The following is a 23,885-nucleotide window of genomic DNA, read 5'->3' on the forward strand; positions in this document are numbered from 1 at the left end:
ACAGGTTTGAATTTAGAAGCAGTCTGCCACTCTAGGAGGTTGTAGGTAAAGGCAGGTAAAACGGTCTTGAGCCATTTCTCAGAGGGTATGTAATAAATGAAGAAGTAACAGATTTTTGAGCTGCTTATTAGGAGGGAAGGATCCGGACTGTAAGAAGAAAATGAAAAGTTGTCTCCTTGCCTCTTTCATGCTAATTAATGCATTCAGAAGCTGTACTGAAAGGAATTTAAACTCGTGATAGTCATAAGAGAACAGATCAAAGAAGAAAAAAAACCAGATCAAGTCGAGGAAAAGAAAGCTGTACATGCCTTTCAGTTAACAGACAGAATACAGGTCTGAAGGAGGTAAGATCTGTATTTTTTTATTCTACCCAAAATTTTCTATGTTGCTTCAGAATTATGCTTCAGAAGGGGCTTGACTGTCTCTAAGTGAACTCTGAAAATGTTTTATTTCCTTGGCTAGAATTCTTTTCAGTGAAGTCATTGGGTTTTATTACCTGTGTAAGGTAGGTAGATTAGCTGGATACTATCAAGTAGGATCTGTTGTGCTGTTTAAAAGACAGGAACATGATTACTTGTGGATTACTTCTTTACTATATTTGATCAATTAGATTTTTAACTGTTTAGACTACTTTTAACTGGATGATTATTCATTTAAGACTGGAAATTAAGATTAAATTCTCTGCACATCTAAGTATAGATTGTCAGCAGACATAAATTAGTATAACTATCTGAAAATCAACAGATCCCTGAGAGTTTATACTGATTGAAAACCTGTCCCTTGGGTGTTTACGGGAAATAACAGAAGAAACAACTACTTGTAAGGGCAGTATAAGTTCTTCTTCTTCTGAATAGTTTTTCGTGTCCAGGTAAATTGCCTTTCTTTCTATACTCCTAAGAAATTTTAAGTCAGAAGTCTGCCATCACTTAGTACCTAAAGAGACCATGTCAAATCCTTCTCTGTTGCACTAAGGTGCAAATACCTTGATGTCAGTGGAGCTACTCAAATGTAGACTATAGTTATAGTTTTGAGTTTTGCCTTAAGTTGGGACAGTTGCATATGTATATTCTATATATGTGTATGCATATGTATATTCTATCCTGTAGGTTTGAGCAGGACCAAGCTCACAAAATGCCCAGAAGAAACCACTATTCGGATGGCAACTTTTTCAGACGGAAAGGACACAGCTATCTTGCAGCAGAAGAGTAAGCATAAACCAAAACCTCTGTTAGCATGTAAGCTGGTGAAAAAAATTTACATTGAAATAAATGTACAACATAGTATCAGAAGAAGTCACCGTTGTATAGAGTGCATTTTAGCTATCCTGTAGTTGTCTCTAATGTTTGTCACTGCAGAATCCTAGAGCCCTCGATGGTTAAGAAGATCATATGATCAGAAGTCATTAACCTTTATAATAAAATTACCAGGTTTATTGAGGCTTATTTAGAAAATTCTTTTGAGGCTGTTGCAAGGTGATCGTTACATTAAGTTTTATCTCCAGATCCACATACATCTCTTCAGAACCTCAAAGGGACATAGTATCACCCTAAATAATTTAAGGAAAGCCCCTCCAAAATGGTAAAATACGTTCAAAAAGCAAATGGAGACATCAATGCCATACAAATGTGACTCTCAATAAATTGTTTCTGGGTGAGACTCCACTTAAGCAGAACTAATTCAAGCTAACATTTTGTTAGTTTTGGCTTACAATAAAATATGTTTGGTCTTGGATTACTAGAGATGCTATCCCACTGGTGATGTGTTATTACTTTAGACAAATACTTGGGATATCTGTATGTGGAATGTGTTTCTGGTACTGGTTTATTATTGGCCCCCAAACTTGGTGACTTGTCCTCCCCGCCCCCCCCCCCCCCCCCCCCCCCCGACCCACTGCAAGGTATTTCTTTCTCTGTCTTCATCCCTGGGCAGAGAGAATAAGCAAAGGGGAAGGCTCTCTCATAGTTCTTTCAAAGCATTTCAGTTCTCCGAAAGAAAAAGCTGGATAGTCATGTCTCAGCACCAGGAACTAAACACACTTACCTCCAATGCCACAAACTGCATTGGTAAGCAGTTTTCTAGATATGCGAGGGAAAAGTGACTCTCTCCTTCCAGTATCAGAAGTAGCATTCAAGATATAAGCACAGATTTCTAATAGGACAGCTGCAACTTTAACTGGAATTGCAAGAAATTGTGTATACACTTCTCATACCAGCCTCTTGCATAGGAAGGGAAGGAGTTAGATGGCAAAGACACAGTTAAAATCACCAACTCCAGAAATGACATACATTCTGTGGGCAATATAGGCTAATGGATGGTTAAAACTACAGAGCATGTGAAAAGCAGAAAGCAGTCTCAAAATGTAGAAAAGGCAGCAGTTGTTTGGAGAAGTAGTCTCTCCAAGTTTTAACTGTGCTGGGGACAGTAACAAAACCAGTGGAGCCATCTTGTAATTTTGAAGATCAGCTGCAACACAGCAGCACCAGGAAGCAGTGAATGCCGTGAACTGTGTTCCTTGGGTCAAACAGATCTCCAGCCAACACAGGTTTGAACGGGCAGGAGCAACTTGCAAGATTCAGGTACTTGTGTAAAAGAAAATCCCTTTGGCTCCAGGGGGGTTCATGCTTCAAAGAGCACACAGGCAGTTCAGACAAAAAGACAGCCTGTTCTGCCACACAAATCTGCACGCATCTTCTTTCAGGCTTCACAGGTCACAAGGAAACACTCCTTCATGAGACTCTGAGTCACTGAAAATGATAGCAAATAGATATAAAAGGTCTCTGGTAAGTCACATACTCTACTCCTCAGTCCCAATGGAAAAGCCTGATGGTAATTATTGCAGGGTAACTGGATATAAGACATATAAAAGTATGTTAGAATGAGTTTATCCTGACTCATGTGGTCATTTTTTTCCCTTTAAGCATGTTACAGACTCTTCTGTCCTTGAACAGGCAAAGAGCAGGCAAAAAAAAAAAAAATGGGGAGTGAATTCTGTATGTCTTAACAGAGAGGATATTAGCATAGAAGGAAGGGTTTTTGTTACTAGGAAACTTGCAATTACTTTGTCAGCTTGCTTTCTGACAGACAGTGGAACTGTGCTATTTCTCCCAAGTGCCTGGTAAGCAGTAGGAAAGATGTCTTGCAGCACAGTTTGCAAAGCCTATGTTCCCTAAATTGACCCAGTGACACCAATTCAGTGCCTAACATGTCATAAAACAAGAACTAAAGAATATAGAGCTCTTTCTGAATAATTCAAAGTTTGTTACTCGGGTTTTGAGGTTGTGTAGTGTTTTATGTACCCAAAAAAACCTTCTGTCATCAGCAGTTGTTGCTATATGATAAAGTTAGGACGCATTTCTCAATACGTGCCGCGTAAAGTAATTTAACAAATAAACATGAGCTGTGTCTCTGCAGGTGTGGCATTTATTTCACATTCTCTTGCAGAATTGCAATGCTGCTTGCTGGATTTACAGGCAGGGATTTTTTTAGAAGAAGTAGTCACTGGTAGATTATTGTCTTCAAAGCAATATATTCCTCATTTTTAAATGCTTAAGAATTTGGCAGAGAATTTAGCTAACTTCTTAATCTACAGAGACTGGCTGAAGTTATTGATACTTTGTCTATTTTCTGAAGTTAAATCTGCTCCATGCTTTTCTCTGATAATAGGATATTGATACAAATTTTTTCTCTAATCATTCTTGCTCCCAGAAGAATGCATCAAGTTCTGGTGTTAATTATTTTGTTTTGCTTTCCCAACAGAGCTCTGGGTATTGGACTCTTCATTCTGGTGCTGGCAATTTTACTTATCTTTGGCTGCTGGTATTACAAAAGACGCAGTGGCTATAAAAGTCTGCGGGTAAGCATGGCAGCTTACTTTCTAGCATGCTGTTATTTTGACAACATATTATCATTATTTGCATTACATTAATACAGAGTACATCGAATCTGTAGTAGGAGGTCATTAACTCAGGCAATATTTACACTGACATATACACAGGGAATACCACACAATATGAAACACACCTTGCATTGAAGAACTCAGGCGAAGAGGTAAAGAGGAAGCAGAAGCATAGGGAGATGGAGTCAGTTGCCCAACTTTGCACAACACATCAGTAAAAAAACTGATCTCAAGGAAGCATTATATTCCATATTTATGCAAACCCAAGATGTGTTCAGTGTATTTTCATTTAAATAAGATATTCACTACTCCTATGACTTACCCCTAAATAAGGACAGATATGATTAGAGTAAATCTAGGAAGAGGAGAAGAAAAATAACTGTTACAAGTAACTAAGTAAATATTACGTTCATGTATGAGTGATGCATGATTTATTTGTATAAAAGTTGACTTGTAGTTTTAAGATTTACAAAAAAGCACGGCAGATTTGAGATTTGCTTTCTAAATACTACTTTTAAAAAACTCTACTTTGTGTCTTCTTAAAACTATATAAAAAAAGCTACAATCCTTCTCATAACATCTGTTGTTAGAAGTCTCAAAGCTTTGTCTTTGAAGTTCTGCTCTCTCCTATGAAAGGTAGGCCACTTTTAACCCTTTAAAGTGACAGCTTTATCCAATTATATGTTTTACAGTATCTTTTGGTTATCCTAACATTTCAAAAAAGATGTAACCATCTGGAATTAAAAAAACATACCTCTCACCTCAGTCAGCAAAGCCATTTCCTTGCTGTTTCCGATAACTTTCTCCTGTTACCTTTCCAGTGATCTATCTTCATAGTGAAATGCTGCAAAAATGAAGGTAATACTCAAAAAAACCTTCAAAAAAGCAAACCAGAATTCTTTCATTTCTGCTTTCTACATCATTGCAAGAAGCACACACTTTTTTAATTCCTTCTCATTGCTGATTGCTGCTTTCTGGTTTTGAAAATCAAATTTTTGTTAAGCTTTTTGGCTAGGGGAGAACAGGTACAGAATGTATACAAAAGAAATGGTGGAAAACTGGGAAAAAAAAAGGTTGGAGATTAAAGAAAGAAATGGGTGGGATAAAAAGGAGGAGGCATTCAGGTATGTGAGGAGGTGTCAGTTCCTGCAGCAGTCCTGGACCTAAAAAATGTGATCCTCTTTTTCTGGCAGTGTAATTAGATAATACAGGAGGGATAGTATCTCTCAGCAGAGATGGCAGAAAGTGATAGGTAGATTAACTCTCTTACTTGCTGGCATTGTGTCTGGCCCTAATCCCAGTCTCTAATACATACTGTAAATGTGCTGTCAAATATTAAATGTTGCATAATTTTCTCCAACTTCACATTCTCTTTTTCCTTTCTTCTTCCCCATACTTCTTTACGATCTGTCACAGAGCAAAAACTCCAGTGTGGGCACAATACGAACCATGGTAGGTGAGGGAACAATACTGGACTGCAAAATGGCTCTGCAGGAGCACAGAAACTTTAATTCTGTGGTAAGTTGTAACTCAAGGTTTCATTTACTCACAACATAGTAAGATGTGCTGAGACAATCTTGGTAAACAGCTACTTGTTGATGATTTCTTTCTTGGGGTGTACTCTCTAGATTGGGTCTTCAATGCCTCTACATTAACTTAAAAAGTAGTATTTTGCCCCTTTTTACTGTGAAAAGGGTTTTTAAAATCTACTATTAAGAATTATTCTTTAAAAAAATTCTCTTCTTTCACCTACTTTTATTCTTAAATTGTACAATCATTATGCAATCTGTTAGAATGATGTAACACCTGAATGCTGAAATATACTGAATAAACAAACATCTCCCTAGTAGATGTTCCACCATTCTGACAAACAACAAATGGACTGTGTCTGGTATACTATACCCTGACAAGGATTATCAGGAAACATTGTAAAATTTCAAGGTTTTAGCTTCTCAAATCATTATGGAAAGATGAACGTTCAAACCTATAATTTTAAAAAAATTCAAATAACTTAATTGATAAATATGTATGTCAAGTTATGGGTGTGTTCAAATAGTTTTAGAATAGGGAAAAGGCTAATTTACAACCAATTTTAAATAAACTGCCCAAATTGTTAACATGGAAATCAGACAACATACCTGCATCAAGACTCTTAAAGTTTCAATATCAGTCTGAACTCTCAGTATAAAAAAAAATTGCTTTTTAAAAAAATTCCTGTCCTTATAACACTGAAACTTCTCTCTTTAGATGAGTGATACAAACAGAATATATTTAACCTGATGCAAAACCAAAAAACTTATTAGCAAAAACTAACCTTAAAAAAACCCCACATAATGAACAAGCTTAGCTATTTTAAGCTGTAGTACCATACCTGATATTAAGGTAGATAGCTTGCTGCATCCTTAATGTAATTTTCTTGTACCTCCATTGTTTTTTCACTCTTTCATACCTATTTTCCTTACCATAGGTGCCTGATGCTCCGCCAGCTTATGACAAAATTGCTGCAGATCAGTCACCACCACCTTATTCACCATGATAACAAGGAAACTTAAACTCTAAACATACCGATTCAATTTCCTCATGCTCTCTCTTAATTTCCTGTACATGCTTAACTTTCTTAAAGCTAAAATAATTTTTAAAAAAATCACATGCTTTCATTAGCAGTTGCTGAAATATTCCTGCTTAATTTACAGAACTGGTTCTTGAAATGCCTCAATAAATCTGAACATGCTTTTATTTTAAGTTTTTCATTTCCTGTGGTCAGATTAATACACTATACTCAAGTCTGGGCATCTTGCATCCTCCATAGTTCTACCAACAGTAAGTACACAGCAGTAAGTACTCTACTAGAGTAGAAAGTGTCAGCACCTTTACTTTCGTCTTTCCCATTTAGTCTCCCTTTCTTTAAAAAAGAAATAAACTATTCCCTAGAATGCAATGTACAAGAATCTGTCATAAAATGGACAAAGACTAACCATTCTCACCACCAGCAGTTCTACCAGTAGTTCTAAAACTAACCTGCAAAAAGTGACTATGCTTTACAACAGGCTTTTACCTCACATCACTTGTTTATGTGCCTGTAGTGAAATAATTCCTGTAAAACATGATCTAGGCAACCTAGGAATTTCTGCTTAGAGTCAATTTTATTTCATAACAATCAATGGGTATAATGATGATCACCTTTAGTTTCCTTCTGGCAGTCTTGTGAGAAAGCAAAAGAATTTGGTAGATATAGAGTTTTACGTGTTCTAACATGTTTTACGTGTTTTTAACATGATGAAACAATATGAGAAAATGTGTAAAGTCCATATTCCTTGACGAATACAGAAGACAGCAGACTAATTTTTCCAGGTTGCCAGAACGCTAGCAGTAATAGAAAAGAAAGAATTTTGATACACATAAATTAGGCTACATAGGCAGTTATTGTTTACTTAGACTTTTTTGGTTATTGTTTACTTGTCAGATACTTAAGATTATATGCAGATCAACAAATTTATACACAAGGCCTGATATCTCACAGCAGGAGACAGCTAAAACTGTACAACATTTGTTAAAATGAAAAGTAGTTACAGAAGAAAAGTATTTTCATAAAACAATTTTTAACTACTATTAATAAAGAATCCAGTCCTTTGCCATGAAATATGCAAACACCATAAAACAAAAAACCATTTTAAATACAAGGTAGATTTACTTGTGTAACATAAACTCCATATATGGTGATAAATAATAAGACATACATTTTTAGAAGTGTTTCTTTTGTAATAAAAATGTTTATATAGATAAAATTATATAGTAAAATTCCATACTTAATGGAAGGTCATAAATACCTGTATTTGCTGTGAAAGGTTATAATCAATATGTTTTTATAAATTTAATTGATGCATAAATTTAGTTGATATTTGTATTTAGAAATTTAGAGAGATACTTTAACCTAAAAAGCTGTCTTACATGTGTCACTTCCAATATACACCTTTAAGGAAAAAATTCTGTGGACTCGTTTAGTGACAGGAAGAAGACACAGGAAAATATACAAAATGCCACCTTATAGATACTAAATGCCAGAAGTGTAGAACATGATGGCTGCCTAATTGTTTTTGCAGAACTGGTAAGCTAAAGCTTGAGGCTAATGATCTTTAGCAACTCTGTACTCTGCAACTCTCTACCCTGGGGCAACATCCTTTCAAAAGACTGTGTGGTGCTACAGTTGAATGGAACTGACATACACATTCGTGGCTGAGAAAAAAAGTAATTTCTATAAAGATTGACTACTATAAAGAAGTGAAGTGCTTAGAGTTCAAAAATCTTTACTTGATCCCACACATTTTTCAGTAGTATCAGCATTAAATATGTTACTAGCCATGTGAAAATCTCTTGAGGAAGTGACACTGACTAAGTAGAAACATTAATTTATTTCCAGAACTACATAAGGCCACATTGTTGGAATTGCTCAGCAGCCAGACCTGGAACTATTGAACATTGACACTAATTTATAGATACTTAAAGGACAGATAAACCCTCTTGGAAACTTATGCTTAGTTTTCAGAAAGTATTCCCATTTTTTCTCCCTGTGAAAGCAGTATTCTTTCTTTATAGACACAGTTAGACAGTGGTCTCAGATTTTAATTAGTGCATGAAAATAAGAGCAAGAAATAGAGGTTCATAGAGTACTATATTACATAGGTGGATGCCTCATCACTCATGCTAAATATCCTCACAAATTTAATTTCTCAAATCTGGATCTATACCCAACGAGGGTACACTGGAGAAGCTGGCTGCTGATCCATTGAAAAACAGAAATACAGGAAAGGTCAGAACTTGAAAGCAAGACCTGTAATTGCCAAAGCTGTGTGCTGTAAGAACTGGCTATGTTATGTACTTTTTGTATTACACTCAGTCACACTGCACTTGACTAAAGACAAGCTAAAACTTTCTAGGATGCCTGTCCCCTTAAAAAGAAAGAGAAATGAATAGAAATTTCTCAGCTACCACACATGGAGAATAAGGGACAGAGTTTTTAAATTTCCGGGAAAGGCTCTCACATTACACAGTCATATGACCCCAGAGAAATAAATGGTCACCAAAATTTAGATTTATAGTTTCTCTGGTCATGTATGTACAGGGAAGATGTAAAAGTCAAAGATCTCCTGCTCCTCTTTTTCTACCCTCTTTGCCATCAGGCTGCAATCCGATGCCTTGTATTACAACCATAATTCTCAACAAACATGATCTTTGCACTTTATTTCCTCCCACCAAATGAGCAAATGAAGAAACCCATGGGCAACCTGAGTTCTTCCCCAGGATGCTGGTGAAGAGAGGTGGCTGGTCATAGATGGAAAAGGAAGCTCTGCTTGTTACTGGTCTGCATGAAACTGCTTCCACCAGAGAAGTAGACACACTATTATTAAAGCTTATTTGCACAAGAGGATCTTAGCAACATCTCTATAGCTATGCATACAAACCTTGCATAGATTAAATGAACAACTTGAAAACCAGGCCTTTCATTAATAGCATGTTTTGGTCAGATTGGTAAATTATAACAGCAGTAGCAGTTGTGCCATCTGTGTTTGGAATCATGGTATGATCCTCCTGGATCATCTACTTCCTAATGAGGTTACGAGCCTCAGTATGGCCTTAAAAGACTCCAGAATATTGGTCAGCCACCCCAGCCATTTCACAAAGGTGAAATGTACCAGGTCCTGATGAGTGCAATCTTCCCGGCACATTGAGCCACGTAGCAAAATGCTGACTGGGCCAAGAGCCATAAGGTATATACCACATACCTCAGAGATCTATGATAAAAGAAAGTACGAGGGGCTTTTCACAGGAAGAACTTCGTTTCTTAGAGTATCACCAGTCCAGTGTAACCAGACTGGCATATGCAGATGGTTGCCAGGACAATCCAGTGACATTCACCTCTGCAATCTCTGTTGGTTTAATACCTGCTGCAGCTGGGGATGTAGACAGATTATCTTGGCCTCACGAACTGTATTAGTATTATCCAGAATTCTTGTAATTTTTCAGTTAAATAAAACCTTGACAACATATTTTGATTCATGTTTATGTCTAATACTGGTAAAATATTCATTACTTTGTTCGTGTATGTCCATGTATTTATGTGACATAAGAGTACACTTTCCTGCCTTTAAAAGCAAAATTATTTTCTCTTCTTATGTAAAGGAAAAAGGTTACAGAGTTCCTCTGTGCTTTGGAGAAGTAGCATTTATTAATTTGTACTTTTCTGTTGACTGCATATTAAACTGTGCAACAAACCCAAAAGACTGTTGTGTATTCATGCCATTTCATTAAATGTATTTTGTTGTCCATTAGATCTGAAAAGTGCTTGAAAGTTTCCGGTGTTGTCTTTTGGCCACACATCTGCACTGAACGTTCCATGTAGTAAGAAAGGTAAACTAGTAGCAGTATAAAGTTAAGAAAGCTATGTATAGCTACTATCTACACATCCCATACATGCTGACAGCTAAAAACCCGCCCTTGTGCACTTTTTGGAATTGACTCTCCATATTCTGCATCCTTACACAATCCTGATTTTTACTTTACTCCTTTCCCCAGAAAATCCTTGGCTCAAAGGCAGCTTGGTTTCCAATAAACAGAAAGAACTAGTACTTCTCTTCCTGCAAAAATCTAGCTCTTCAAGACGTTTTGTCCACATAGGTTCTACTCTTGGCCCAATGCAAAAAAACCACATTTTTGGGGGTAGCAGTGTTCCTAAATGCTTGTGTTCATGGGAATACGAAGGACAGACCCTTGACCGTCTCATCCTCATCCACCCTGAACCACCTCTCAAATTTACTCATCAAAAGAGAACCAGAGACCACTGGGCCATATTTTACCAGGAAAAAAAGGGCAGAATGTAGAATCCACTGTGACACTACTGACACCTAAGCTACAAGCCACAGTTACTGCCTTCTCTAGTTCCCTGAGAAAACTCTTGCCATGTGATAGTGGTAAACCCCACTCTCGCGGGACTCACATGGGTCAAAACCTAAACAAAGACTGAGCAGCAGTGTGCCTTCACATTTCCAAACCATTTTAGTATAGTCTCAATTACATGTTTGGACCACATGCTTTATTTCCTCCTTCTCTGAGAGGTACACCACATGAGTCGAGTACAAGTCAATACAAGGCAAAGAGTGATGGACTAATATAAATACTTTGGTCTTTCAATACTAATTTTGTAAGGTCTTTTCAACTCTGCTAGCTTCCATTTCTGGATGGGAGAAACAGAATTTTTTGCTGCACATTCACTATGTTCTCTGCTTAGACAGAGAAGCAGCCTTCCTTCTTTCCCATTCTTTTTTGAATTTACCTTATCATCAGCTGTATTATTGTAGCTATTAGGGAAAAGAACTGACTCATTTTTGTGGAAGAGTATTTTCTAAGAAAAAGGTCTAATCTTTCAATTTATATCAGTTTGTCCTTTCCCATTTATCTTGGCAGAAGTAATTGATTTCTGTTTCTGCATACCATCACTTACACCTCAAGTAACTCTTTACTGACACTCAGGACCAAAACAGCTGCCCCTTTTAGACACTGTTCAGCACTAGATTTGCTGTCTGCAGTTTTCTGCAGGAGGAACTTTAGGCTTATCATCTGGTAAGCATATTCAGAAAAATCTTGGAACTGCTTCAGAATTTGCAGTAGAACAACAAAAATCATATAGTAAGTGTGAATATTCCCTGAACATTAATCTCCTGTAGAGGCATCCTTGCAAGGATTAAAAGGTATCAGATGTCTACCTTGTAATAAATTACTCCTGTTTCTGTTTCTCCAGAAATCTCTTCCTGAACATTTTTGGTGTTGACACAGATTTAAAAAGTCTGGCTTTCTTACATTTGTAATCTCCAGGATATGCAGTCCACATGCTCTACACCTCTTAGTTTTTGGCCTTACCAACAGGGAGAAAACCAATGATATTTCATAGCCAATTACTCATTCAACATTTCTGCTTTTCAGCAGGATTCAGGCATCTCTCCTACCACTTCTTAAACTGGAGAAGAAATTTTATGCTTTTATGTCCATTGTTTTTTCTGCTCAGCTTCTCTGAATTACCTCTTACCTTTTTCCAGTACCCAATTCTCTGGCTGCAAAATCTGTTCTTTCATGTCATAGACAAGTTCAGGCAGAGTTCACACAATTCTCCTGAAACTACTGTTGGAGGCTGTATATATATACTGGGGAAAATTAACTCATACTTGATCTATTTCTTGTTCTTTCCACTAAGCATTCTCTATTGGCTACTACAGTGAGATAAATGCCCAGTCCAAGGTGCAGCTCATACAAGACTGGACTGCTGTACCAGCCATATCACTTGCATTCCATGTGCCAAAGTCAGAAACTCACTTTTAAATATGGGCTGTTTTTTAACAAAAGGTTATGTTTTCGCATCAATTTCTTAGGCCATGGAAGGAGGAAAATACCTCAGGACAGGCCTCCTCCATTTTTTATGTTTGTCTATCAAAGGCTCTTCTATCGTCACCTTGCAGAAAAGCACCCTATAGGCAAGAACAGTATTTTGAAAGCATAATATATAGTTGAACTGTAGCATACTGGCCAGACAAGCCTCAAACAAACTATTGTGATTTTAATATTGGCATGTTGCTAATATGAATTGACAAGGTTTTTTACAAATAGATGTAAGCAATTCCTCCTCCCCAGTAGTTGAATATAATGCTAAAAATACCTGATTTTTATACTGCATAAATTGATTACATCATAATTCCACTCTTTATTATAACAAAGACACCCTGTAACCCAATCACTAATCTCTCTGAAATTTTATTTTACTGCTGCACGTGATTAAAAAAAAAGGAGTGAAGAATGATTCTACAAATACCAGTATGTTATGTGGACAGGATCTCAATGTATATGCCTGTACTAGGTGCCCATGACCTATAAATAGGCAAAATAGTCTGATCTTGTACATTTACTAGAAACAATCAATATGAACAACTAATTAAAGAAGTATATTGTCTCCTTTTTATGACATCAATATTGACAAGCAAAGTTCTAAAGCCTGAAGGCAATCACAAAAATCATTCATAGTGGTTGCCTTCCTATCTTGTTTTCCCATTGTATTTAATTTTTATAAATGCTACCTCTCAGTGCCACTAACTAATTGAAAACAATTTCATTTTCTAATTATTTTTTCTTCTTTGTAAAAAGCAAGAACAGGGGGAAATGAAGAAGTAATCTAGTTGTCTAACCTTTAGTTATGCATGGGATGCTGGAAGAGGAGTCGGGGGACCCAGGATCCTATTCCCTGTTCTTCCATGTTGCTATGAAAACTCTGTATTTCAGTGTCTTCATCTGAAAAAGGTGGAAAATCATATTTATGCACATTTTAATACACTGTGAAATAAACTTAATTTCAAGAAATATTATAAGCAATCAATTACATTTCCTTTATTTTGCTTTTACATACCATTTCCATTTAATGTGTTTAGTTCAGCTGAGATTGAAATAAAAGATATTTTAAGAAGAGCAACTTTCTGCAGAACTTCTGGACTAATCATATATGAAATAACAAAGTATCCTGGTTTTCAAGATTACACCAGACATCCAGGTATGACTATTGATCAGGAAATTCAGTATTTTGAGAAAAGAAGAAGAGACATGTTTATCAAGATCTTAAAGTGTGTTTTATGCCAATGTGGTTTCAAGGAAAATATTTAAAATACAACATAATCTGTGTCATATTTGCAAAAGTGGCCTCTTCAACAACTCAAAAAATTTTATTTGGGTGCTAATGCAAATAAAATGATCATGCACCTAATATACAGACTTAAGCTTGTATCCTATGCACAAAAATGAGAGCTAAAAAATCATCATGTTCAAAATCTTTACAGCAGTTTGTCCTTCTACAATTTCAAGAGAGCTAAAACAAACAAAAGTAAAAATCAGAGAGATGAGAGTGTCAGACTTGCACTGGTTTCAATAATTTGGTTTAAAGATCATGTCTTTACAGCCATGATGTTCTGCAAGTGGTATAGTCTTACAGGATGAATTGAATTTATTTTGACACTGATGTGTATTTTGTTTACAACCGATATTTCTACTAAAAAGTTAGCACAAAGCTAAATAATAGTCAGAAACCCACCTCAAAAATTGGAAATAATTATTAGGAGAGAAAAATCATCATCACACTGCTAAATAGATTCATAGTGCTTTTAGAACATGCACTATTCTGATCCCACATCTCAAGGATATAGTAAAACTGAAAAATGTACACACAGCAATGACAGTAACTAATTACTTCCATATAAGAAATAATTGAATTGACTATGTCTCTTTATTCTGGAAAAGAGACAACCATCATAGCAGAGGTCTACATAGGCCACATGGAAAAATGAATAAAGAGCAAAGGCTTATTGTATCTTACAATATAAATATTGTTTGCATCAAATGAAACTAGCAGGTGCAAGGTCCAGAAACAAAGAGATTTATTTACACACTGTGTGAAAAACTCTTTACCACAGTGTGATGGTCTGATGAAACCATAGTTATCCAATACAGAACTCTGGTAAAGGAAGCAGTTTTTGTGGAAATGCCAGGAGTGTGCAGGTAACATCAGGAAGACACAGTGAGAGAAGAGGGTCCCAGGGAGGTAGGGTCACACTTCTCTGGGACTGAACGTCCCTATCTTGAGCGACTCTGTAAAGAGCCAACAGAGAAGCCATTTTCATGACACATGCACTGAAAGGTCAGACAACGGTCACACCTGCAGGGAGTGGGGACTAACTCCCCAATGACCCCCAAGCCTCCTGACCCATTTCTAGAAGAATCTGAAGGTATAAACTATGTATGCACCAAAGCAAATAGAATTTGAGAAGCACAGACTGCGCATGATGCCTAATTAGCCTAATGAGTCTAAGTGCCCACCTGAAGGAGGGGCAAGGAATTATAAAAGGACACGAGACAAAGCCCTGGGTGGTGCCCCTCTGGAACTGGATCCCTAGGCTGTCTGGACCAATGCTGGAACCAGGACTGGTGAAATCTTTCTTTTTTGTCTTTCTTTCTCTCCTTTTCTCTTTCATTCTTTATCCCTGCGTATAAGGCAAGGCTTGTCAGGCCATGTTTAAGGCTTATTGAGGCATGTTACAAGATTTGCTGCTAGTAGGTGTATGTTGTAAGGTTTGAGATTTGTCTGTGTATGTTATGAAATTTGTCGCTTGTTGCAGAGGTTGCAAGGCTTATTGACAAAGTTTCATGCCAATATCTGTTGTGATTGAATAAAAAATGAGTTTTGTGAATTGAAGAATCCCTTGTGTCGTTTCACCTTAATCCTGATGTGGGAATTGGTGAATCTGAGTCACTGTCCCGAGAAACTGGGACATGACACACAGGACACCGTGGATGGTAATAGTTTACATGTGTTCAGCAATAGTTCACATGTGTTCAAGAATTCTAGAAAGGATTGGTCAATTTCATCAAAAATACACTGAGGGCTATTAAATTGAAAAAAAATCACAGCCGTCTGAGGAAGAGTCTGGCTCACAGATCGTGAATACTGGAAGAGTATTCAGGCCTGTTATGCTCTTTTGGACTGCTACTGTTGACTGCTCCAGAGACATGATGCTAGGATAGATGGAGCTTCAATCTGATACAGCATTACTAATCTTGAGTCAGTAAACTCACTTCAGGTGCAGCTTACAGAGAACAGGCTACATGAATTTACCTCTTTGTGAGCACCTCCTGCAGTTCTTTTTAAAGGAAACAGCCTCATCAGAACATTTATTTTAATAAAAATGATTAAAGACAATTTGAGCTACTAAAATTCTGTACTACTACAAAATACAAGAAAAAACAACTATGAAACAAACTCTGTGATGAGGCTATGGACTCCCTTCAAATGTCAGCTTTTAGTAGTCTTCTGACCTACATACACGAGACATTTTAAATAAGTTTCTCTTATTTATGAAATTTTGCTTCAGTTTTCACATTGTACTCTGCTATGTCACACAGTGAAATCGGAGTGGGTTTGAATGACTTGACAGGAACACACTTGGTTTGAACAGGTGCTTTTGACTCCTAATACTTCTGAAGTTTAACTGCTTCTAGTATGGTAGAGGCAGAATCCCTGGAAGAAAATGGCAGCACACACACATGGGTTTGCACAGTGAGGCAAAATGAGTGTAATTTTCTACTCAAAGTAAAGCAAAATTATTTTCCAGAATATGTCCATTTAGGTAAATACCAAAGATACCATCCAGAATGTTGAAAGTCGTTAATAAACCCAAAGTTTTGTATATAATATAGTGTCTGAATATCTATATATAATATCTGAAAGGGTCTAAAAACAAGGCATTTTACAAGCTTTGAAAAGTTGAACATGTTTTCTTCAAAGATTGATTTATATATATTTGTTTGTATGTGTAATTAAATGTCTTTTTAACTTGAAGTAAAGATGCAGGTAGTTCTGCTTTTTCATTGCATCTATGAATATAACCTACTTTTTGACAGTCCTTTTTGTGCTATAGGTAGCACGATATATTTGGTACAGAGAACAAAAGATATGTAGCAAATTGTCAATGGCTATTTACTTTCACTTGAAAGAAAGTCTTACTCCAACTGACATTTATATTATCAGTGACAAAATAGGAATTTTATTAACAAAATCCCTAAAATTTGTTCATACAAAATAATGAATCATGCAAACCCATCACATAGCAGTTTCAAGCCTTTCTCCAATAGGATTTGGGATTTGCACATGTGTCCACCAGAGAATAAAAGTCCATGAAAATTCTAATCGAACTGAATCAAACTTTGCATGTTGCAAAGTTTATGCCTGCCAAATTTTAAAATATTTATAAAACAATTATAAAATATCATACTAATTCGTAAAATTTATAAGAAATCATTCCGGTAAGTAGCTTGAGTTCTATTCTATTAGAATTAATTATAGCAGAAATCTTTACTATTTTGCACACAGAAAAATGTCACGCAAGACTTTTTTCTTCATCCAGGCTACCTGCAATAGTAGAACCTAGTCTTAAGCTTTCCAAACAATGTAGATACTCACTCTGCAACAAACAAAAATAAAAATTAAAAAGGAAAGACAGCCATTGAGAAAGAAGAGAAAAATCCAAGAAAGTCAGTCCCAAGGTTCCACCAGTGAAATGGAAATAAAATGAGTTGCTGTTATATATGGTTTTAGAGTACATACAATGTCCATGAAGAAACTGCCGTTCTCTGCCATCTTCCTCTGTTTGAAAAGTCACCTGCAGCATTCAACTGCAAAATGCAGGCAGATTTTAAAAGCCTTAGTATTGTAAACTCTGGCAGGCAGACATGACTTACTACTAAATGTCTTCAAAATCAATTACATAACACCTTCAGTGAAAAGTGTACTAGGTAGCTTTTTCTAAAATAAAAACAAACCTCCTCTCACCCCAAAACTGACAGCTTCCATCTTTTCTAGCTCAGAGATAAGATGGAGGTTGCTGATCCAGCAAGAGGCAATTTCCCAATTCAGATTTTTTTAGTTAGGGCAGAAAGGGAAGGTACCTATGGAAGGCACAAACCTTTCTTCGCCCCGCTTTCCCAGAACTCTAGCTAACTAGTTACCAGACTGTTTTTCAGAACAATATGAAGGGCAGCCAACACAGAGGGAGTAAGCTGTGGTCTTATTCTGCAACCCAAGTTCCAAACTGCCAAACTGTGCGTAGCAAATAGAGAAGGAGAAAAATCAACAGGATGAGGAACAAAAGCTTAGGCTTCATCTTGATGAAAATCAGTCTAAGACTGCTCCTAAATATAGATCTGTAAGCTTTTATCCCCCTTTGAAGTCATAGATATTAAAAAGGCAAATAACATTCATGAATTCTTCTGAGATCTTCCCTTCCAGTTTCTAAAAAAAACCCCCAAAAAACGGCAGACATACAAAAGTTTTAACCTAAGACTGGATCTTCCAAGCAACTAACAGAGATTATGATTTCATATTTTAAACCCCCGCTTCTAAAATCATCACCTTTCATCAAATATGAGCTGCTAGGTAGGCACCCTTTCTTTATGTGTTAAGTCTCAAAAGATACCAAAAACTCAGCTGGTTCTATGAACACTGCAGCAGGCACCTGTGAACTCAGCTGATAATCCAAGGGTTTTATGAGATCAAAAGATGAACCTAAGCCAACATATATTGAATACACTGCATAAAAAGGGAAGATTTATATAATATGTGTATTATTCCCACTCAAAGCACTAATAAGGCCTCCTTTAATACTGTGAGATGTTTTAGCACTATCCTTCCAGATAGACCATTTAAAAGCTAAAGAAAAAAGTACAGATCTAGGAAGCATGACTGGTGAAAAAAATGGGTAACTTGTTATAGCTAGACAGAAGATTAAAGAGTGACCTTGTTACAGTTATCAGATATGTAAAAATGCATACAAGGCTATAAAAGAGAGAATAATGAACTGTTCCAACAGATCTATGGCTTTATGACAAAACATGGTGGTCCTGATCAGCAACCAGTGTGACTTAGACTGGTGCCTGGGAAACCCATTTCTAGCCTTACCACATCACTGGAGATTTTAGGCAATATAACAAAAGATTTATTAAGAATGGATGAAGTATGGGTTATCCCACCCTGTACTAGGATGATCAACAAGATGGCCTTCCTTCCAACTCCTATCAAATCATGTGAAATGTAAACCACAAAGAAAAGCAGAAGATATTAAATATTTTCATTCTACTATATTCCAAAAGCTGAGATGCATTAAGTAGGAAGACGTATATATATGTATTGTGACACGGTGTAACAGATATACATATTTTTAAACTACTAGCAAGACAAAGCAGTACAGCAACTTGATTTATTATATGCAGATTCTTCTGCATTGTTGCTAAACAGTACACTGGTCCAAAGTTACTAAAATACTTAAAAAACTATACATTATGTAAACAAAACATAAATAAGACAGCATAGTTCTTTGTACATATAGTTTAGTACAGATTGTTAGGAATTCATCAATATGTACAATTCGATACCATAGATTGCATTTTTACAATGCATAAATATTTTTTATTTTACAGAAACAAATCAAAAATAAATTTGACAAATAAAAAGGAGATATATACTGTCATAAACACACTGGCAAACAGTCCATACTCTAAGATGGAACATGTGCAAAAGGCTAGATTTCTCCAAACTAAAATGTTTAATGAATTCATTGGTAATTTCTGACCTTTTTACTAAAGAATTCTCTGAAAACCTCTGACGAACTAAATAATTTTTTCTTCCTCCTAAGCCCCACAGGTAAACAGGAAAGAACTGCAATCTTAAGTAGTTTTGAGTAAATCAACTGTTTCAAACAACATAAGAAATTATTCAATAGTTACAACTTCTAAAGTCAGAAGAATGCCCCAAAATTTCAAAGTGGCTCAGTTGTGGTAAATTCAGGATGCAGCTTTGTCAGGTTTGTCAAGGCAAGATGACTGAGATGCAGGGAAGACAGTGGCAGGATTTTTGCTTGTGGACACAACAACAGGAGGCAGTGATGAAGACAGGGAAGAAACTTTTGATGCTGGAGTATTTATAGCATTCAGAATGGCTCCCTCTGGACTGACTAACAGTTTTTTCACAGAAGTGTCTAAGTGAAACACTGAAGTGTTGCTTGGTAAATGAGAGTTCAGAAGATGAACAGCAGAAACCACAGATGATGTAGTTACAACATTAACAGGAGATTTTATCACTGAAGACACAGATAGTGTTGCTGCAGACAGTGGAGTACATGAGCTAGCTGGAGCACTAAAGATCTGCTGTGTTGCATGTACGATGGGTAAAGCATCTGCAGAACCAAAAGAGTTCACAGTTTTTGTAGAGCTTTTCAAAGGATGTTTTGATAATTGCCAGTTTAATGAATTACTTGGTGCTAGCACGATTTTTGAGGTTATGGGATTAACAGTTGGTACACCTTGAGCCTCCTGACCATGGTTAATAATTGAAGGAGGAGTCTGTTTTGTATTACAAGAGAGAAGAAGAACATGGCTGCCAGCTCCAAGGCCTTGTGGCGGAACAACAAAACAAGTACCATTAATCATTATCTGAGTTCCAGGTGCCAAAGGCATACAGGTGTTAATGACTATTTTTTGTTGTATGCAAGGTTCATTCAACTGACCTCCTGCCTTGCTTGTTAAAGTTGGTGAAGCTGCAAACGTCTGAATGGTAGAAGCACAAGTGTAAGCATGACTTTGTTTCTCTGTACCAGGAGGCACCTGCTGGCCTCGTAGGGAAGAAGAACTGGGAAAACTAATGACTTTACCTGTACTTGGTGATGAAGGGGGCAACACACTCTGAGGTTTGTGAATACCTGCATTACTTGGCATAGCAGCTGAAACTGCTGGTGACTGAAACTGAAGCAGTGCAGGCAACTGGCTTTTTGGTACTGGAGGAGGAGCTGGAACTGCTGACAACTGAGGAACTGTATGTAACACTTTTTTGGGGGTGGCTGAAGATCCAGAGAAGCTAATGACTGGAAACTGCAAAGCAGACGCTAAGTTTTGAGGCGATACTGTCGGTTGTGTTGTTGAAATCAGCACAGATGAAGCAAGATGTCCTGTTTTTACGGTTGATATTCCCACAGTATTTCCAATATTTGATGTCCACAGTCGATTACTCAGAATTGGCCTTATTCTTGAGGGATCATTTCCACTAATCAAGACAGTGGGCTGTGTCCCAGAAGTCGTCCCACTTGATGTTACTGAAACAGATTCTACACATGCATTTGCTGTTGTTACTGTAAAGGCATTTTCAACTTTTGTTGTAAGACATACAGAGTCGTTAACTGACATGGCACTTTGACTCACAAAACATGGAACAGGAACCAAAGTACTACTACCTGTCAAAGATAGTGCCAAGCCCATGCTCTTTTTGTCTTCTTTAGAAATGGCAGGGTGTGATATATTAACTGGTGGAGCCTGTTGTGCATTGCCTTTAGTATTTACAATTGTCTGACCTATATTTAGTCCAATTTTCACATCCTTTACTTGAGCAATAGTTGGTGATGAATTTATTCTTATTGGTGCTCCTACTGTAGATGGGATCAGAACCAACTGTGGTTGCTCTGTGGCACTAACAAAGGTTTTGCTCATGGAAGACGGAAGTTTATGTTTCAATGACTCTGCAACTAGATTGGTGGTTGATGGGCCATTGGCAATTTGTGTGTTAATGAAAACCAACTTCTGAGCATTAACACCAGTGGATGATGGAGAGGGTATAATACTGACTCCTGGTGTCCCACAGGGTGATAAAATAGGTGGACTTGTGACTAATGTAAGTTTCTGGACTGGAGTACCACTGATTAAATCTCCATTTGTTGCTGAATTAGACTCAGATCGTATAACAGGATTTGTTTTAGTTTTAATATCACCTTGTTGCTGCACAGAAGAATTTGGGGTTATGACAGTGTTATTTTGTCCAATGCCAGTCACACTAACAGGACTGTTTGGAGTTCCTGACATCAAATTGCTAGCTAATGAAATGGAAGATAAAGGAGGAGAGGACACATAGCAGGAGTTCTCTATTACTTGACCCAAAATGCCCCCAACAGCAGGCTGCTGTAACGTGAATTTGATATTTTTCTCCATTGCCTGTGTAAAATCAGTTGGGAAACCTGGAATGTTAACAGAAGAAGCTGTTGAGGGGGCAAATCCAGAAAGAGACAATTGTCCAATATGTGGGAAACCAGACGTGCCTGTTGCTACAGATGGAAGAGTAGAGCATGATAATGCTGTGGTTTTTGGCACAAGAAAGGCCTGAAGTTGAGGTGCATAAGTGAGAACTGAACCAGAAGATAAACTACTAGGTGAAATCTGGTCTGGGTTTGTTCGCACTTTAACAATTCCTGTGTTTCCACCTCGTGTTGTGACCAGAATAGATTGTGATTCTCTTACACACACTGTCTTCAGCTCTTGTCTAGTTTCAAAGGAGTCAGTTGCCTGCTGCGATGCAAGGCTATGACAGGCAGAAACAGTGTTTGTAGACCCACTTAATGCTGTTGCTGATATCAAAGACTGGCTAGCTGTGGAAAGAGTAGGTAGAGTCAAAGACACAGGCAATGTGGCAGTTGAAATTGTAGTCTTGATTCTGTCAGTTTCAGTTTGGCTCACCTGAAATGTTGATGACGATAAGTTACCTGCTGAAGTTACAGCAGGCAATGGTTGTGTAGTGTTCATGGGACCAGTCACTTGAGACAAGTGAGTAATATTCTTGTTAAAAATTGTACTAGGTGACTGAGTGGTAGCATTTACAGAGCCTGTTACCAGAACAGGTGTTAAAGAAACACTGACATTTGATACTTCTGGTGAAGTTGTACAGTGCAGCTCAGATGATTTTTGTTGTAGTGACTGAATGTCCTTGGATGCAATTTTTCCTTCCTTCTGCTGAATAAGAAAATTCTTAGGTAAAATAACAACTTGTTGCATGACTTTTTCTCCAGTTTTAGGGTCAATCACAGGTTGTATTTGAATTTTCACAGAGCTGTTGTGAAGGTCTATTGGTACACATTGGCCATTTGGCATTTTGTATACCATTTGTAAAGGAGTCTTTGAACTGGTCTGGCAGGGCAATGCTGGTTTTATCAGTGATGATTCCAAAAGTGACAAAACCGGCTTTTCAGAAGTAGATACAGTTATGCCAGGAGGAGGTGACAGTTGATTTGTTAAGGTCACTTTGTTACCAGTATTCTTGGCAAGCAAGGCCTGGATTGGTTTGGTCCCTTTCAGGAAGTTTGATACCGATGTTGGAGGAGCTGTCAAGGAAAATGATTCAAGAGTTGACCCTTCAAATTGTTTCAGCACAGTCAAACAGCTATCTGGCTGCAGGCTACTTTCTGAACTGTGGACTACAGCCTCATTAGTGCTCAGTTTAGCTTTCTTCCTTGGTGAAAGCTCATTAGTGCTTTGATCCAGACAACTATTTTGCTTGGACTGTCGTTTAACACATTTGGGCAGTGTCTTCTGTATTTCTTTTGAGGTTGATTCTTTTTTCAGAATTCTGTTTTTTCCTGCAGGTAAATTCATCTCTAATAGTTTCATTTCATCTGCAAGGATATTAAAACAGAAACTGTCTTTTACACGTTTGCAATTGATACCTCTATATAACAATTTTACAGTGTCTAGCTAAAGGCAAAATGCTAGTTTGCAAGTGTAAAGATACATGGAAGGAGAGTATCTGCTTCTTTAAGGGCATCTGGTCAAGGACCTTTTACAATGCAAAAAGAGGGTAATAAGGAAAGGAGGAAGTCATAAACAAGAACATACAGAGACACAAACCTGACCAGCATGGGAGACAGTGAGGAAAACCAAACCTGGTCATTCGCACTAATTGATGAAGGAATGTGAGGGTGTGAGAATGTTTATTCCAGAAAGGTTATCTTGAGGGGAAAAAGGGAGAAGCTGGAAGAAAAATATACAGACAGATACCTAACAAATCAAACGAGGAGACAATGACAAGAAACAACCTCACCAATCACACCAATTGATGGGCTATCAAGAAACTGCAGGTGCCCCTTCCAGGAAGATCAACCTGGACTTTGCAACTGATATGACTGTAAACCAGGGGAGATCCTGGACACTGGGCTGCGAGGGGTGAGGGAATCAGTGGAGCTATATAAACCCATGAAGGGATGTGCAGAAGAAGGGGAAACTGCAAGGACAGAGCAGGAGGTCACAGCCTGTGTGCCTGCTGCTGGCTGCTGGGGGGTGAGTGTCTGTATCTTCCCCAAATCCAGTGTGCATGGGGGCAGTGTGTGTGTATGCACTGGCAAACTTCAAGCTGGACTAGCCAGTGAGCAGGGGAGCCTGGGGTCTGGGCTGGCATATCAGGCTGACTTGTGAGTGTGGAGTGCCTCTGGGACAAGGGTGTGAGTGCCACATGTTTCATACTGAGCACTGAGCTGGACCAGCCAGTGAGCATGGAACACATGAAGTGGGTAAGAGGGCCCAGGATGCAGGCAGGGGTGACAGGTAGACA

At 37.5% G+C, this 23,885-nt stretch overlaps 2 protein-coding genes across 4 annotated transcripts in view; one reads left to right on the top strand and one right to left on the bottom strand.

Annotated features, from left to right (window-relative positions):
• The first annotated feature begins 293 nt into the window (after nucleotides 1–293).
• Nucleotides 294–6,637, top strand: MLANA (melan-A). The gene is made up of 5 exons (XM_074855860.1): nucleotides 294–344; nucleotides 1,107–1,205; nucleotides 3,757–3,853; nucleotides 5,312–5,413; nucleotides 6,363–6,637. Exons 2-5 carry the CDS (start codon nucleotides 1,132–1,134, stop codon nucleotides 6,429–6,431), a joined length of 342 nt encoding a protein of 113 aa, XP_074711961.1. The 5' UTR covers nucleotides 294–344; nucleotides 1,107–1,131; the 3' UTR covers nucleotides 6,432–6,637.
• An 11,943-nt stretch (nucleotides 6,638–18,580) lies between these two features.
• The window catches only part of BRD10 (bromodomain containing 10), a 55,643-nt gene continuing 50,338 nt past the window's right edge, over nucleotides 18,581–23,885 (bottom strand). For all 3 annotated transcript variants that reach the window (XM_074855857.1, XM_074855858.1, XM_074855859.1), the window contains one exon: nucleotides 18,581–22,953. In XM_074855857.1, coding sequence (XP_074711958.1) covers nucleotides 19,310–22,953 — 3,644 coding nt within the window. In that variant the 3' untranslated portion in view covers nucleotides 18,581–19,309. The remainder of the gene's footprint in view (nucleotides 22,954–23,885) is intronic.

The sequence above is a fragment of the Strix uralensis genome, chromosome Z (genome assembly GCF_047716275.1).
Source record: "Strix uralensis isolate ZFMK-TIS-50842 chromosome Z, bStrUra1, whole genome shotgun sequence".
NCBI lineage: Eukaryota > Metazoa > Chordata > Aves > Strigiformes > Strigidae > Strix > Strix uralensis.